General features: G+C 32.7%; 1 protein-coding gene across 4 annotated transcripts in view; it reads left to right on the top strand.

Annotated features, from left to right (window-relative positions):
- Window positions 1–18,963, top strand: part of LOC150094624 (ATP-dependent RNA helicase DDX54) — a 350,258-nt gene that overhangs the window by 148,115 nt on the left and 183,180 nt on the right. For all 4 annotated transcript variants that reach the window (XM_090411066.1, XM_090411065.1, XM_090411067.1 and 1 more), the window contains exons 8-9: window positions 10,764–10,947; window positions 17,321–17,458. In XM_090411066.1, the coding sequence (XP_090267192.1) occupies window positions 10,764–10,947; window positions 17,321–17,458 (322 nt within the window). The remainder of the gene's footprint in view (window positions 1–10,763; window positions 10,948–17,320; window positions 17,459–18,963) is intronic.

Below are 18,963 nucleotides of genomic sequence, written 5' to 3' on the forward strand. Positions count from 1 at the left end.
TGCAATTTGAGACTGCACACAGTTTCTTTTACCTCGCATGTTGGCTTCATTGTCGTAGCCTTGACCACGAAGATTCCTAATAGATAAATCACTTTGTTTCAAAGAATTTAAAATTTCTTTGGTCATCTTTACTCCAGTTGTTTCTACAACGTTAATAAATTCCAAAAAAACTTTCTTTAATTTCCACATTGGCATTGTGACCCTCAGCTGCTTTTTCGATGTGGACGTAACGCACAACAATGGACATTTGTTCTTTATGACTTTGATCAGGTGTATAATCCACAATAATTGAGAAATACATTTCATTTTTGACTATGTCCAAAATCTTATCCTTTGTAGCTTTGACAATCAATAAAATAATTTCCTTCTGGATATCTTTTCCCAAGTAATGAGTCTTGTGTGGATTTTCTATTGCCCATTTTACATGTTTTTCTAAGAATGGATCAAATTTTGAGAACAACTCGACCAACTTTAAAAATTTACCATTGTTTTGGTGAATAATTTATCTGAAGACCCTCTAATAAATGCCATATTTTCTAAGGCCATCATTAAAATAATTGAAATTATTCTCTTCAGCACTTCATCCCAATGTTTTACTTCACTCAAATAGAATTTGTTCGTCAAAGAATCAATGGTTTGACCACCAGAAAGTCTTTTTTTTAACTCAGTCCACTTTCCATAACAATCGAAATGCTGAGTGCTTTGTTCATGTTCTCTTCAAAATCAACGTCATGTGTCCCCAATCATATGTGCCGGCCTTTGCTAAGGTAAATTCATCACTACTAAATATTTTGAAACAAAAACAGAACACTATTTAATTTGGTTGAATATACAAGCCATGTTCTATCCACTAATTTACCATTTACTGTTTTTCGTTGGAAATATATTTTGCTAAATGATCACCCAACGGTCTTTCGTATAATGTTTAATGTTAGCTTGTGATGGCCCTTTCAGTACTATCTCTTCATTTTGAAAATTCTGTAAGTTTTCTGGCCAATCCACTATGTTTTCAAGATCAGAATAGCTAGTCATCTCCACAGCACTTGTTTCTACATCACTATTTGAACATTCTCTTTCAAACACTACATCGATTGAGTTCCCATCATCCTGTCTAGTTGCACTTGTACCAATGTTTGATTCAATCTTAACAAAAGTTTCATCAGTTTCAGCTCCAGGCCTCACAATGATTACAATTTTACCATCGTGCTTAAGCTCACTTGTGTCCATTGGTTTGATAGTGTGAACAGAATTATCCTTGTCTTGCCCATCTTGCAGAAAACTATGCAGCGTTCTTTGATTCCTTAATTGCTCTATCAGCATCTTTTCTCGATTTTGTTTATTTTGCTAACCAGACAATTTTCTCTTTCGATCCATATTTCAGGCGAAGTGGATTTCCTGGGTTTTTTGGAAAATTTAAAAATGGGTACAAAAATTAGAGAATGATAAAATTATGAAAAATGCAAAAAATATTTTTTATTAAAATAACATAAAGATAAAATTACTGTCTTTTAAAAATTTAAGAACGAAAAATATTGATTGGTATTAGATGTTATATTGGTGTTTTATTAAAAATCTTGATTGTTTATTAAATATTAAACAATGTGAAAACCTCCCAGAGCTTTACCCAAACACTATTTTTGAGGTTCTATAAGGAAGATAAGTCCCTTGAAATATTGCTTTGGCAAAGTTCTGGCAGGTTCTCACAAATATTTATCCTATATTTTCTATTAATTCATAATCTTTTAAATTCTTCTAATGAAAACATCAACCCTAAGGGTTGGACCTTTAACTCATATTTGAAAATTTCAAAAAACCCAGGAATTCCACTTCACCCCATATTTCTACAAATCTTTTTTAACCTAGTTACATGGGTACATTTCTTCTAAAGCAATTGAAATATTCTACCTTTATGTCTTCAATACAAAACAATATTTCTTTTATACCAACAATTGTTCAATATAACTTGTTGGGAATGTTACAGAATACTAGCCTACTTAGTTCTCTCAGGAAGATTCAACGAAAATAAATAAGAGAATTTTAACAGAATGTTTCGCGTTGGACTTGAGAGTTCGCCGATTATTTTGAGTCGCTGACGGCGCCATAACAGCCCGCTAATATAACAGGCTTGAATGTCGAGAAAAATGAGTTATCAGTAGTAAGCCGACTTTTAGGGTTGGACCACATGCATCCGATCCGATTAAAACTAGAATAAAGCCCTTACACGGAACTCAACAATTAATCATAAGTTGATTTATGATACATCAAAAAATAAAGAACTATTTTAGGTATATTTTCGTAAATTTTAATAAAAAATTACAGTGATATAACAGGTTCAGGATACAATTTCAGAATTTATTTGTTCGTTTCCAGGGAAGATCTGAAGGGGCCCGAACGGAAGACTATGTACATTCTTAATTATATGTATCATTCGTTGTTCATTTAAACTCTTATCTCATATTTTTTGATATCTTTTAGGTGCCTTTTCTTCTGTGGCACCTGTGTATATTGCACACTTCGCACATGCAACCAGCCTGTCCTGAGTACATGATTCATAGCATTCATTCCTTGTCTTGTTATTAATAGCCACACCTCATATATCACGGGATAATATTACATTATACCAAACTGCATAAATTTACATTTACTATCATTGAGCTGATAGCCATTTTCACATTCTCACAATTTCATCCTATTCAAATCATTCTGCAGGTACTGCATTCCTGATTACTTTGTCTCTCTTAGCTTCAGTTGTATGTTACTGGTCAGATCCTTCTTAATGTCGAGACTGAATCACAATGGACCAAGGACTGATTACTGTGGTTTACTATAAGTCACCTTAAATCTTGAAGACCTGCATTTCCCCCATATACCACGTTTTGATATACATCAGCCAGCCATCCTGTTATCCACATTAATATTTTATAATCCAGTCCCATATTCTGAAACCTATGTAACAGTCTTCCATGCTATATTCTGTCATTAGCCTTAACTCCAAAAGTATCATGTCTTATCCATTCCCCTTGTCTAACTTAACAGTATTATAAAATGTATGACTGTTGCTCAAACATGATGTTTCCTCAGTAAACCCATGCTGTTCTTTGCAAAGTATAGATTCTCTTTCATTATATTTAAGCTTTTACTAACTTTTCAAAAATCTTACAGTTACTGATGTGTCCAAAAGATATAGCTTAGTCAAAGAAACAGCCAGTTTAGCATCATATGTTTTTAGCATTCGTGACCACATACCATCAGCCCCAGTTGCTAAATTATTTTACAGTTTATGCAACAGCTCTAGTACCTCCTTCGTATTCACCTGAGTTTCTTCATCCAGTGAAGAGTGAAGATATAGTATTGAGTTCTCTTTCATAACACTAGGTTGGTAGCTTTTAGCAAAATGGACACTCATTAGTTAAATCTATTCTGCATCTCTCACATACCAGCTACATTCAATAGTGTCATTCTTTTATACTCATTTTTACTTTTTCTTGTAGCATCAACAATATAATTCTTTTGGATTGTCTTCAGTTTGCAGAACCATGAAACTGGTAATCAAGAAGTTAGGTATAATGGCTGACACGTTGTCTCCATTAGCGACAAGAGAATGTCTTCATAAAACACAACTTAATATTTTAAATCACAATAAATTTGTTTAAAGTAACACAACTATTCAAATCCGATAAATACATAAATTTTTAACTGCTTTACATATCATTTTTGACAAAACAATTTCAATAACAGGCACATCACGAGTGCCGACAATGCGTGTTATGAAACTAAAACTAATAAACATACTAACATAAACAATTCGTAAAAATATTCAGAATTTTAAATTATGATTATTTTTAGTTTCATATTATGTTTGTTCAAAGTGCTTTTGTCTACTACCAAGTATATACTTGTTATGATATGTGTTATCAAATTTCACTTGTTTAATCTGGAAATTAAAGGGGGGAAAATCATTTGCTTGAAAAATTGTGGTGAGGCAGATTTAATTTTGTTTTTGTTTTTTTAATACATTCCAAAAAATATTTGCGATGAGTATCACATTAAGCGGACACATACATTATATAAGAACTAGGGGTGCTTAAGGGTCAAAGCTGTATAACTGAGAGGAGACCTCCACATAGCCTTTAAAGGAATGCGGAGAACCGACCAGGGCTTCTGACCTAATGTCCAATCCTCACCTTCTCGTGGTGCACCCTGTTGGGTATCTACTTTGATACTGAACGAACGAGGATGGGCTGGCAATTTGGGATTTAGCCGACCAAATTGTATTCTTATTGGTTAAACCAAAATAAAAAATGATGGTACAACATGACAAAATTTCATGCCGGCTGAGGCGTCGCCCGGTTAAACAAGGCCCCCGTTGTTTTCGCCAGGGAACCAGGGCGAACAGCGAAAAGTCAGCTACTGGAACAAATCTGAAAACAAACCCCAACTCAACATCACCAGAGTTAAAGATCGGTACTATCAATGTAAGAAGCCTGAATGGCAAAGAAATGGAGCTAGCTGAGGAATTAGATAAGTACCAGATCGACATAATAGGGGTGACTGAAACAAAAAAGACCAAAACTGGTGAGATCTTTCTGAGCAATAAATACAAAATGTTATATTCAGGCAATGACAATCAAGGAAAAGAAGGAGTAGCCATAGTATTCAACACAAAATACGAGGCTAATCTTCTTGAATGGCAGTCAGTCTCAAGTAGAGTAATGTGGGCAAATATGAGAATGGGGAACTGGACAATGAGACTTATTTGTGCCTATGGTCCCACAGAAGGTTCTACTAAGGTAGAAGTGGAGGAATTTTTTGAGGCTTTAGAAAAAGCAACTGACACAATGAAAAAGGAAAAGTTGGTCCTTGTTGGGGATCTAAATAGTAGAGTAGGAAATGATTGTGAGACATACAAAAATATTTTGGGAAAATTTGGAGAAAAGAGCAAAGCTAATAATAATGGCAAATATCTGTTGGATTTCTGCTCAGGACATGGACTGGTTATTACTAACACCATGTTCCAACATAAAAATGTGCACAAATTCACATGGAGAGAAGAGGCTAGGAATAAGAAAAGTCTCATTGACTATGTTATTGTTGATAGTGATGTTTTCTCCCTGGTGCAGGACACCAGAGTGTACAGAGGATTTGAAATTGGAAGTGATCACTATTTAGTCTTGAGCAGGATAAAATTGAATTTCATATTGAAAAGAATAACATGTAAGAAAGTTTTAAAGCGAATAAAAGTTGAGCAGCTCTCAAATGTGAACTGTAGACTAAAATACAGAAATATTATTGAAAAGAAAATGAAATAGTTTGAGAACAGGAATCAAACCTTGGAGATTCAGTGGCAAACTCTGAAGGAAACATTGATTGATTCTGCCAGGGAGGCATGTGGTGAGGTTGTGTGCAAGGATAAAAAAATCAGAACTCCCTGGTGGACACAGGAAGTTAAAGAGGCAGTGAAGGAAAAGAAGAAAGCATATCAAAAGTTCCTGGCAAATAAGTCAGCTTTTACTCTTACAGAATACAGAGACAAATGTAAGAAAGCTAAACAGTGTGTAAAACTAGCTAAACAAAAGTCATGGGAGGACTTTGGCAAGAATATAGAAAATAAATATCAAGAAGGTGGCAAAATATTCTGGAGGTTGTTGAAGAAGCTTAGGAATGGAGGAAAGAGTGCTGTAAAAGGAATTAGAGATGATAAAGGTGAAATGAAAACAGGAGAAAAAGATATCCTTGAAGTATGGAGTAATTACTTTGAAAAACTGCTAAATGAAACAAGTAGTGATGACAGCACAGTGATAAAAAACACTGACCAGGCATGCAGTCAGGAATACATATCCATACTTGAAGTAGAAAAAGCCATCAAAGGCTTGAAATGTGGAAAGGCAGCAGGAGTAGATGATATTCGACCAGAAATGCTGAAGTATGGTGGTATAAGAGTCTTACAGTGGCTGCACTGCATAGTTCAGAAAGCCTGGACAGAGGGACGAATTCCCGATGATTGGAGTAGAGCTCTCATAGTACCCATATATAAAAAGGGAAATAAAACTGAATGTGAGAATTACAGAGGTATTTCCCTACTGAGTGTTCCTGGCAAGATCTATGCAAGTATACTTGAGAAACGGTTGAGAAGAATTGTGGAAGAAAAGCTTGGTGAAGAACAAGCTGGATTCAGGCCAAATAGAGGCTGTCAGGATCAGATCTTCACTTTACGACAAATAGTCGAGAAAGCATGGGAATATAACAAAGATCTGTATTTAAGTTTTGTCGATTTGGAAAAGGCATATGACAAGGTCCCAAGAGAGAAGCTATTCAATACGCTGCAGTTATATGGTGTCAATGGGGCATTATATCAAGCAATACTTAGTCTTTATTTGAGTTGTGAGTCAGCAGTTAGAATTGAAGGAAGTACAGGAAGATGGTTTAATGTTAAATCTGGTGTGAGACAAGGATGTACATTATCCCCTCTGTTATTCATTATCTATATGGATCACATTATGAAGGAATGTGGTATTAAACCTGATATCAAAATTGGAGATGTTAATGTCAGCTCTTTGCTTTATGCGGATGATGTTATACTTCTAAATAAATCCGCTACAAGTCTGCAAGATTCTCTGACTAAATTGAATAGCTGTTGTAATAGATATGGTATGAAGGTCAGCAATAAAAAGACAAAGACAATGAAAATAGGCAGAATCATTGAAAATGTCAACTGTGTTGTGAATGGAGAACCGGTGGAACAAGTAAAACATTTCAGCTACTTAGGCACAATTTTTACTGAAGATGGTAAACTAAATATAGAAATAGACAACAGAATCAGCAAAGCTGGTATCGTGGGAAGTCAATTGAATAAATTCATATGGAATAAGAAAGAAATTAGTCGGAACACTAAATTAGCTGTATACAAGACTGTGTTCAAACCAATTTTAACCTATGGATCTGAGAGCTGGGTCAGAAGTAAAACACTTGACCAAAGACTAGAGACCGCAGATATGAGAGTCCTGAGAAAGATTAGAGGCGTGAACAGATGGCATCAATGGCAATATCATATTAAAAATGAGGATATTAGGAAAGAACTTCACATTGTGAGCATCCAGGAATGCGTTAGCAGAGCTAATCTCAGATGGTATGGTCACTTAAATAGAATGGGAGAGGAAAGATTAGCAAAACAAGTGTTCTCTGCCAGGTTGGCAGGAAAACGACCCAGAGGAAGACCAAGATATAGGTGGATTGATACGGTACAAAGTGCCTTAGACGATAGAAATATAAGATCTGATAATGTTGGAGTCTTGACAAGTAACAGACTGATTTGGAGGAAAATTGTAGATAGGAAGTTAGTGATGATGTAATTTTTTCATGTAGTACTGTCATATCATGTACACCCCTTGAGGGTACAAGGCAGGAATTTGATGATGATGATGATGATGATGATGATGTTAAAAAGAGAAATGTAGTTGTTAATAATATAGTTTTGCTGATGAGATGATACTTTTTACATCATATGTGACATATGGAAGTATTCTGATTTACTGCTTTTTTTCATGGAACTTTTCAATCTGTCTAGATTTTCAGTTTTGGCTTTTCAAGATATTTTAAAATATCCAACTGTAGCATGCTCTGAGGTTTGTAAGTCATTGAACAGATGAAGTGGTTTTCTGGAAAAGGAGAGACTGATAGTAGATTAATGGATTGAATAGGATAATACTATTTATCTAATCCAGAAGGTTTAGATTATGACTGTACTATTGGTTGAAAAACCTTTCATAGAAGATACATGAGGTTGTCAACCAATTCATTTGTTACTGCTACAGCCATATTCTTTGAAAAACCCTTATGTAGAAAAGGCACATTATTTAGCAGACTTATGATTTTCAGATGTGATCCATATTGTATACATTTTCAGATACACTCTGAAAAAAAAAACCTGAATGTTTTTCCATACTGCAAAACTAGTAATATTTCCCAATTGTTAAAAAGTTGTATCACATTAAGAGAATAGGAAATAGCAAAGTATAGGAAAGAAGTAAATTACGAATTCCCAATTAGTAAATTAGATACTTTGAATAAAAAGAAATGAGAGGAATAAAAAAAATAAAGGCTGAAGATTAAGCAATGCTGGAGGAATCAACACAGATTAATTATTCATAGAAATTAGATAAAGATATTTAAATACTTTGGATGTTAAGAGAAATGTAACTTCAGAGAATAATAGTTAAGTTACCAGAATGACTATCAGAATGCTAAATTCTGTAATGTTGATGAGCAAAATTGGATGATGTGTTTTCTTTTGTGAGATGGTTTAACACACCCGAATGAATACACAAAACATGCAAATCAACTTCTCTCTCTCTTACCCCAGTGTATCATATATTCTGCCCTGCAAGTGTGTATTGTGCATTCTTCTCCCAATTTTATGTACTTAACTTGATAAAAATGCTTAATACAATATCCTGTTTTTTTGTTCAAAAAAGGAAATCCTTAAATATAGAGGATAAGCTTGAGATAATAAAATATTTTGAAAGAAATGAGAGACCATGTGATATCGTGAGAATAACACTAAAAATAAAATAAAAAATTGTTTAGCAGGAATGACTCCAAGTGCTGTGAAGTTGATTAGAACAAGGCCTAAATAAATGATTACAAAATGAAAGTATTCACTGTAGTACTGTCTTCTTTATTTATCAGGAATTACAGCTAATTAAAACTGCAGTAGCTTATTTTGATGTAGAGTATTACAGCCTGTACAGGTTTCAAGTTTTCTGCCCTAACTCCATTTTCTCCATAAGCTCTATTATATTTATTGTGCAAAATTACACAATGCAGTGATTTATAGGAATGCATATACTGCATTATAGGAGAAATAATAGTATTTAAAAAGGAAAGGGGTGGGGTACCACCAGTGGTGAGCTATGGAAATTTTAACAAAGGGCTCGCATCGTCGAGCAAAAAAAAAAAAAAAAAAAAAAGCCATATTTCACACAAAGTTTATTAATACAGCTTGTGTACAAATGCCAATCAAAAATTATGAGGGGACAATCAACCTGTAAAGGCTATCATTTTTAAACAAATATTTCATGATCTACACATGAAATATTTGTACACAATCATCTGTGTTAATTTATCTTACATAAGAAAAATATTTTTTAACTATCAAAATATAATAAGAATAAAATCTTTTATAATCGGCATATGAAATAGTCTGCATTTTTTATAAACAAAATAAATTTCTTTTGTTTGCGATAGAAGTTTTTATGACAATCTATTAACAATAAATAAATATTATCTAAACACGATAATATTGAAGTACGTTATATTTCTCTTTTGTTTTTATACTTCAAGTGATAATCAACGGTACCAATCAAGGGTCATTATTTTATAGTCCTATAGTCCTATTTATTTAGAAGCGATTACCAAAAGTGAATTCTTATTTGTAAAATGGTGGTAACAGTAACTATAATATTTTATTTAATAAAATCACTTTGTTAGGTTACTGTATGAGTTTTTCGCTTAATATATTTCAAGAAATTGTTTTTTTTTTCTTTTTTTTTTTTGAAAAAATAAAAAAGCAAACAAGAAGAAGAAGGGGCTCGCAAATTTGAGAAAAATTTAACAAATGGCTTGGGCGAGCCCCTTATAGCTCACCACTGGGTACTACAAAAGCAAATAAGAAGACAAGAAAATGTGGATGGGCAGCATTCATTAAGTTATATGAAAGAGAAAAGCATATTTCTAGACTTATTAGATTTAGTAAGTGATGAGAAAATGATATGAGATTTCTTGTATCCTACCTACTATGATGATTTAAGCATTTAAAGCAAAAAAAAACATAAAATTTACTTGTTGTGTTCTGCACCATGCATTATTGACCACTCAACTGTCCATGTGGTGAAATATATAAACTCTCTTCATTATTTTAATGAAATATCAATGATATTACATTTTTATTGGACACTTCCCATCTGGTTTTTGGTTGACTAAATATATGTAATGTCCTATCAAATCGTAAACAACTTGCTCTTCATTTTTGGTTGCTATATTATAAATAACTTTTTGTCATGATTGAATCTACATTGTATTATTCACACAAACACACACACACACACACACACATATATATATAAAGAGATCTGTCTTAATTTCATTTTGCAGAGATCAAGTTATAGCTCTGCTAAAATGGGGGGGAAAAAAGTAGAAATGATATCTCTGCTTTTGGTGACCTGGTTTAGCGAGGTTGGCATATCTTCTTTGAGTTGATGTAGATGGGAGATGAATTTCATCGCCCAGGGTGAGACCACTGCCCAGCTTATTTGAAGTCTGAAGTGGATTGAAACGTTGCATATTTGGTGTCTCTAGAACAGGGTTTCCAGATTATGTAAAAAAAAAAAATACAAAAGGGTAATGGTTTGAATGCATTATGGGTTAGCAATCTTTTGCAGATGGATGTCACAAAAAAAAAAAAAATAAATAAATAAAGGTATGTTGTGTATTCTCACATTGTGGAAACATATATTAGACATAATACGAATAGCGCTATGTTCATTACAAATAAATACAGCACATCACCACTGGTCAGCTTAGGGCTACAGGAAGGAAGTGATGTTTAATTATGTACATTAAAGTCACTTTGCCTTGATGAATCAGTTATTCATATCAAAGGTGGTGGCATCATTTTAGTAATATATGAATGCATACAGAGTTTAGCTGAATTTATGATGAATGTTGGTTATTTTTGGTGAATGCAGTTTATATCTGTGATTTTTCAGGTTATTTGAGTTAGGATTCCAAGAGCAATTGAAGGAAATTCTTCACCGGTTGCCTGATCATCGTCAAACACTTCTGTTTTCTGCAACGCTTCCTCATCTCCTTGTGGATTTTGCTAAAGCTGGATTGAGAGATCCTACACTTATTCGTCTTGATGTGGATATGAAACTTAGTGATCACCTAAAGGTAAATTTCAAATAAATGCTTTGATAAGATCACATCTTAACTACTAGGTTCAGATGTTATCAACTGGTTTCAGAGAAGATGAAGAAAGAAACAGTTGAAAAGATTCAGAGCTGATAACCAAGATAACATCAGGCCTATCGAATTGCGCATATAATAATAGATTGAGAGGAATTTATCTTCAAAATTTGAGTAAATAGATGGAAGAAATGAGACAGAAGAGAAATGTAAGTTGGTAAAGGAATTTTAGAATGATTTTTCAGTTTATTTCAGGTGCTGGAAGAAAGTGGGATATCTGAAAGCTAAGGATATGGTTAGAAAGTATGTGTGGTGAGTGCATGGAATGGACTACTGTTAATGTTGTGAGTGCATCTGCAGTAAATATTTTCAAATATATAATAGGAATTATGCACTGTGTGATCTGGAAGATGCCCTCCCTCACTGAATCCCCAACTTGCTAGAGGGGCTTGTATGATGATAATAAAATAAATGATGAATTCAGAAAATCAATTCTGAATGTTTTTGGCATTCTACACAATCAGATTAATGTGCAAAAGCATGCATCTAAAATGTAATTCTTAATATTCACTGATATTTTCAGTAAGAAAATATTAGGAATTAAAGAATAGTGTTTTTTTTTGAAAAGATTAGTTATCAGTCAATTATTGATATTTGTAACCTGTTTATACTAGATTGAACCAGTATAAACTTGTATGAGTGCAACACAATCCTTCCCATTTCATTCTCTGCTTAGTCTTGAACTTGCCTCTCAAACATATAGCTGTGTACTTCTATCATTCATAATATAAATAAAATGTCTAAGTGCTTAGAATAAACTTAAATGAACAAATGATTTTTGCAAGAATAGAAAGGCCCTCCTGTGTTTGAACACCCGAATGTGGAATTTTGTTTTCTGCCACCTAATACAACCACTAGAGGTGTGATCGCTGCCTTCAAAACTTACTACATAAGAAGAACATTCCAATACATTTTGGATAAACCAGATAAAGGATAATTTATTGACAGTTATTGATGTGAGGAAGAAATTTTCTATTTTGGATTGCATCAAACTTGCTAAGTTGGCATTATCAGAATTGAAACCATCAACTTGAAATAAATGTTGGAAAGCTACTTGGCCAGAATGTGTGAAAATGAAAAACCCTGTACATTTGCATACAACTGAATATCCCAATATCATCAGATTAGCAAATGCAGTTGGCAGAGAAGGATTTGATGATTTTTCATCTGCAGATATTGAAGAATTGATGACTGACAAAGCTGTTAGTGATGACGAAATAATAGAAGCCTTGAGTATCTCGATGAAAAAGAAAAGTGATGATGATGAAGAAGAAGAGATTCCACTCACTGCAGGATTAATTAAAGAAGGGTTACAAATGTCTAGTAAATTGCAAAGTCATTTTCTTACACATGATCCAAATGCTGAACAGTCTAAACATGAACTGAAGTCATGAATGGTGTGCTATGAAGAATTATACAAAGATCTAGTCAAACAGGACCTCAACGATTAATTACTGACTGCATGGTAAAAAAAAATCAACCTTCAGAATTATTAGAAATTAGTGCTAATTTAGTTCCTTTTTACTGAAGAAAACGTTTTGCCATTACAGTATGAACAGGAACACCAAAGAACTTCAAGTGATGGAAGTGATTTAATTCTAGGCTCATACAAAAGAATGCAGCTATTGTCAGGAAGTGACGATGAATAAAATTTAACTAATAACCATATGCATGGGTATATTTGGGCCTTTTTGAATTTCTGTTTTATTAGTGACACACTGTTTTCTTTAAGAAAGATACATATGTGTATACTTTAAATAAGTATTTAGAATAAAAATATTCCATTAAAATTAAATAGTTTTATTCAATGATTTTTATATGTTTTGTTTGAAAATAACTTATTGTTCGTATTGGGTTTCACGTCTGGAACCATTCTTCTATTTTTTCATATGCACTGTATTTTTTTTTTTTACACGATTTTTTCTGGAACCAATCTACTGTGTAAATGGAGAATTGGGTGTATATCACATTATGAAGCAAAGTAGTATCAAACCTGATATTAAAATTGGAGGCGTTAATCGTAGCTTTTTTACTTTATGCAGATATGTTATACTCGTAAAAAAATCTAGTACAAGTCTGCAAGATTCCCTGACTAAATTGAATAATTTAGTCGGAATCTTGAATATGAAAATGAACATTAAAAAAACAGACAATGAAAATAAGTAGAAACATTGAAATTATCAATTGCATCATGAATAGAGAACCTATAGTACAAGTAAAACATTTTCACTACTTATCCACAATTTTAGTGCGGATAGCAAAATAAATATGGACATTGACAGCAGAATTAGCGAAGCTAGTATGGTCAGAAGTCAGTTGAATAAATTTATATGCAATAAAATGGAATAATTGTCAAAATAGTAAAATAGCTCTATACAAGATGGGCTTCAAACCAGATTTCACTTATGGATCTGAGAACCGGGTTAGAAATAAAACACTTGATCAAAGGCTGGAGACCACAGATATGAGAATGCTGAGAAAGATTAGGAGAGTGAACAGATGGCATCAATAGTAGTCATTTAAAATGATAGGAAGGAACGTGGTGTTATTGGCCTGTTAGCAGAGCTAATCTCTGGTAATGTGGTCACTTAAACAGAATGAGAGAGGAAAGGTTAACAATACAAATGATCTTTGCTAAGATGACTGGCAGAAGACCCAGAGAAAGACCAAATCTAGGTTATTTGATACAGAAGAAAGTGCTCTTTAGAAGACAGAAATATAACATCTGATAATATTGAAATGTTTGCAGATAAGTGAGTAATTTGGAGGAAAATTGCTGATCAAAGTTGGTGATGTAACATTTCATGTAGTACTGTCATATCCTGTATACTCCCTTAGGGTGCATGTCAGGAATTTGATGATGATGAAAGAACGTTGAAGTAATGGGGTTTTGTATCTGAACCAATACAAACAATACAACACAAAAGAAACAAAGATATTATGAAAGAATTAAAGCAAGAACCAGTAATAGAAAAAATTAAAAAATATAAACATAAATGGATGGAACACATTCAAAGAATGAAAACAGAAAGATTACCAAAACAAGCCTTAAAGTACAAGCCATTAGGAAAAAGAAAACCAGGATGTCCTCTTAAACGATTCAGCGATGACTTCTAAGGCCGGAACAGGCCGTGCTAGGCCTAAATCCTTGATACATATGATGATGATGACCAATGTAGAACTAAACAGTTAATGTCAAATGCATTTAATTGGCATATAGACTCAAGCTTACAAACTATAAATATATAACGTAGTATCTAATCACCTTTCCAAATTCATTTCACTTTGAGTCTTGCAGACTAAATGTGCAACATGAGTAGTAATTTCACCAATTTTTTTTTTAATATTTGGCACTCCACGTAGAAATATTTAAAAAAAAGTTAGTGAAATCGCTGCTCACTGACTATGTTACATACTGTCAGTGGAAAGAAATTTGAAATGCATTTATAGCAGAATTAAAATTGCCTTGACCAAAAGTAAATATCATGCATGGAACACATAGACGTAGTGAAGACTCTGTGGAAAGAGCGGGGTGGACTTCTGGTGTCTTTTTTTTTTTTTTTTTTTTTTCCTTTGAAGTAATTTTAGCTCTGCAGAAGGAAGCAGATCTTACAAAGTTACGATTAGCAAAAAAATTTCCCTGATACGTACACCCATGAGAACAGCTCTAATTCACCTTGACTGCTACTATCATGACAAGTTGGAAAATACAGTGCGTGTGTTATAAAAAAAACTAAAATTGTGTTTATGCTGCAACAATTCAATATCCCTAATTTGCAGAGCAGGTGATGGGAATTTTTGTGCAAATTATGATAGCAGAATTTTATTGATTTTACTGATGAGAAGTGAGAAAAAGAAATTTTCTCAATTCTTATCAGTATATGTATCTAGTAGTATATAGTGTTATTGGTCATGGTCAAGGGTTTATCAGATTTTACTTTACTAAATATAGTAGATCAAACAAATGCTTCTATAAAGGACAGAAACCATTGTGTAATTCTAATTGTCACAATTAGAATGCACTTCATGGAAGAATAAACAGTATTTTCTTAATGTTCCTCATATATTCTGAGAAAAGATTTAAAGTGACTTTAGATTTCATTATTCTGCCTTTTTAAAGGCTGCATAATTGGGAATTCCTGGTCAGAAGGTTGAATTCTGAATGCTTGGAGTAGAACTCTCATTGTTACGATAAAGTCAAATAAAATTCTTGAAAATTACAGATCTATTTTCTTGCTGAGTGTTCCAGGTAAAATTTATGCAAGCATACCAGAAAAGAGGCTAACTAAAATTTTGAAAGAACTTGGGAAAGAAGAAGCTGGATTCAGCTCTTTAAATAGAAATTCTTAGGATCTGATTTTCACTTAGTTTAGAGAAATGGTTGAGAAATCCATTTTGAGATAGTCACGTGACCATTCTTTCTCTTTCATGGAATATTGATCTAACTGCACTGCAGAATAATCTATGAAGATGAATATCCAAATTCCCAGTAAAGGGCAATTATCATTGCCTTTCATCCAAAACCAGGTAAAGATCCAAAATTCTAACAAATTATTGTTCAACAGCTCGTTTTCATCTGCTTGTGCCTATGACAAAATTTAGCTTCTCTAAAAAATCATTCAGCATTTGACCATTCTATCAGAATAGAAACATTTATTTAAAATATTTTTGAAATATACGAGCACTTTTTTGTGGTAAAGTGTACAACACTGGAAGTTTGGTATATGGAAAGACGTGCAAATGTAGTCTTAGAAAATTCACCACATTTTATGTAAAATTGATTTTCTAACTTGAAAGCACTTTTTTGGTACAAGAAATTATTTTCATTTATATTTTTGCGATTGGCACTTTGATTTTTGATGAATTTCCACATGCTTATATTCTCCTGGTTTGACCTCAAAGTCAGTGATCATTTTTTTGTCACTGGACTGTTTACAGTAAAAAGTGAATATACTTGGTTCAGCAATCTAGCCTAAAAGGTATTATTTTTCATATTGCCCTTATTTATATTCCTTTTAATGGAAATTTAATATGCTATCAGTATTCATACTAGTCTGGGTTTGTTTACAAATTAATAAAGTACATCTAAGCTCATAGTTATATTTAATTGTATTAAAGACTTTTTATTTGTTACAATTATGGATACACCATATTAAATTCATGAGTATGGTGGTTTAAATTAGAACCTCTGGGTATGCATTATATATTGACGATGCCCTTTGAATGGAACGATCTTGGTTTAAATTCCTATTATGTATTCAAGAATGTTTTTAAGGAATTTTCAACTGAAGGTGTTAGCCTGTCTCATATGGATATGGTAGGATTCACCCCACTTCCTGAAATGTTTTTTTTTCTTCTGCAAAACATATAAAATTAGCTTAGAGAATCCAATCTTTGACTGATATAAGCTATGCAAATAGAATTAACTATCCTTTCATGATTAATTAAATTTATTGAATTGTTTCATTATATTTACTTATTGTATACATGCATGAAATACTGTCAGTGCCAGATTAACTCGGGGGAGGGTGATATCGTTAATGGATATAATTTTGTTACCAAATTAATGAGTATGGTAATTTAAATTAGAACCTCTGTGTTATATACTGATAATACTGATAATGTGGAATGACTTTGGTTTAAATTCCTTCTACAAATCCAACTTTTTAAGGAATTTTCAACTGAAGGTGTTAGCCTGTCTCATATGGATGTGGTAGCCCCCCCCCCCCCCCCATGCAAAACATACAAATCAGCTACAGAATCTGTAGGCTGTAGATAGGATTAATTATCCTATCGTCATATGGGTGTTGTCAAGTTTCTTGCATGTGACAGGACTATTTGAACCTAGCATCACATTAAGGGAAAGGTAATTTAAATTGTATATTTAAATAATTTAATTTGATGTGGTGAGTTGTATTGTACAACTTTTTTGTTGCTATTCACATGTTGAATTACTTTGTTATGTATTGTATTTCGTAAGAAAGAATTAAAATGTATGATTATATTTACTTATCGTAAATATAATATCTGTGATATTATGTTTACAATATAACCACATCCCCTCCCTTGGGGGTGGGGCGGCTGGTTGAATTCTTGGTCTTAGATGGTTATCCTTTCAATAACATAACACAGTTCTCTTTCTTTTATCACCTAGTTTTATTACTTTGAAGTCATCATTAATCTGATACTGGCTGTTGGAGTGCATAGAATAAAGAAAATTTAATCACTACTTTGTCTTTTATTACTAGTGTGTGTGTGTGTGTGTATATATATATATATTTTTTTTTTTAAATTCAAGACTGTTTACCTGTGCTGCCATTCAGATGAAAGACAGAAGCTTGCAGTTTTGCTGTACCTTTTGAAATCAGTGATGAAACCAAGTGAAATGACAATTGTTTTTACAGCTACACGATATCATGTGGAATACTTGAAAGATGTAAGTTATATTTAAGGATATGTTTTGTGTTTAATGACTGACTTTATTAGTAACTTTTCTGTTGAATTTAAACATTCTAGATATTCTGTAGAATTTTAATTTTGTTTGCTTGAAGCATCTCATGGATGGCTACAGGGTTGTAAAGATTGAAGTCATTCATGCTGAGAACAGAAGTTATTTGAATCCCTAAAAGGTGAACTGAAGGGAGTACTTAAAGCAAGTATTAAAATGTAATAATACTGTAGATATTTACAAATTGAAAACTTAAATATAAATATCCAAGATATCAACAGATATAAAGAAAAGTGCCCAGTTATAATCAAATTTGATGATTAGTTTCAATTTGATGATGTTAAAGTAGATAGAATTGGGGTTATTAATGATTCATCCTTATTTCATAGCTGAAGAAAAAAAATAAAGTAGGAGGGTTTCCAAGAATTGACCAGAGACTTCATTCTGAATACATTCCTTGGGTTTGGAGTTGCTTTAGCTTGCACTACTTCCAAAAACCTAGTGTGCTACCCATTCATCCATATAGTTGTCTTTTATTAGTGCTTTTGATAATTTCACTGCCTTGACAGCTGTTTTGAATGTTTCGTATTTATCTTCTGAATTGTATTGTATTACTCTATGTATGAATAAAATGGCTAAACAACAAAAAATAAAGAAGTTTTGACTTAAAACCTATTGAAAAACAAGAAGAAACATTACGAAGGAAAACTCGATAAAAAACTAGACTTTATAAATATAGTTGAAGAAGACATAAATAAAATAAGCAAAAACTTAGCAGAAGTAATAATCTCAGCAGCCAACAAATTCAAAAGCAACAAACAACAAAAAGACCATAAACTTTCAGAGGAAACCTTACAACTACTAAAAAAGAGATGAAATATGAAAAAAGACAAAAACTTCAAAATTAGAATATGCAGAACTATGCAAAGCAATCAGGAAAAAGATGAGAAATGAAATAAGATCTTATAATGCTACAAAAATAAAAGAAACAATAAAAATATGAAAATACTAAGAAAACACTTATCAGTTGGTAAAAGTCAAATAACTGCAGTGAAAGATAAGAATGGAACTACAATAAAGAACCAAGAACAAATCCTAAGCAGACTAGAAGAATTTTATAAAGAACTCTATAGTGATCCTTCAATTGATAAATCAAATAAATAGAAATAACTCTTCCCCATCACATACAGAATTCACCCCCCCCCCCCCTTCACTTCAGATGAAATAAAACAAGCATTAAAACAAATGGAAAATGTCCTGGTGAAGACCAAATTCACATAGAATTAATTAAATGGGGAGGAAACAACATAATTCACCATGTCATAAACTTACTAAATTTGTGTCTAGAAGAGGGGGAGGTACCAGAAAACTGAAAAAATGCTACTCTGATACTGTTATTTTAAAAAGGAGACAAAGAAGAAGTAAAGAACTATAGACCAATTAGTATTCTCTCTAATCTGTACAAAATTCTCACAAAAGTAATAAAAAAACAG

This window comes from Typopeltis vanoorti, chromosome 21 (genome assembly GCF_054136105.1).
Source record: "Typopeltis vanoorti isolate ZY-2024b chromosome 21, IOZ_Tvanoo_1.0, whole genome shotgun sequence".
In the NCBI taxonomy this organism is placed as follows: Eukaryota; Metazoa; Arthropoda; class Arachnida; order Uropygi; family Thelyphonidae; genus Typopeltis; species Typopeltis vanoorti.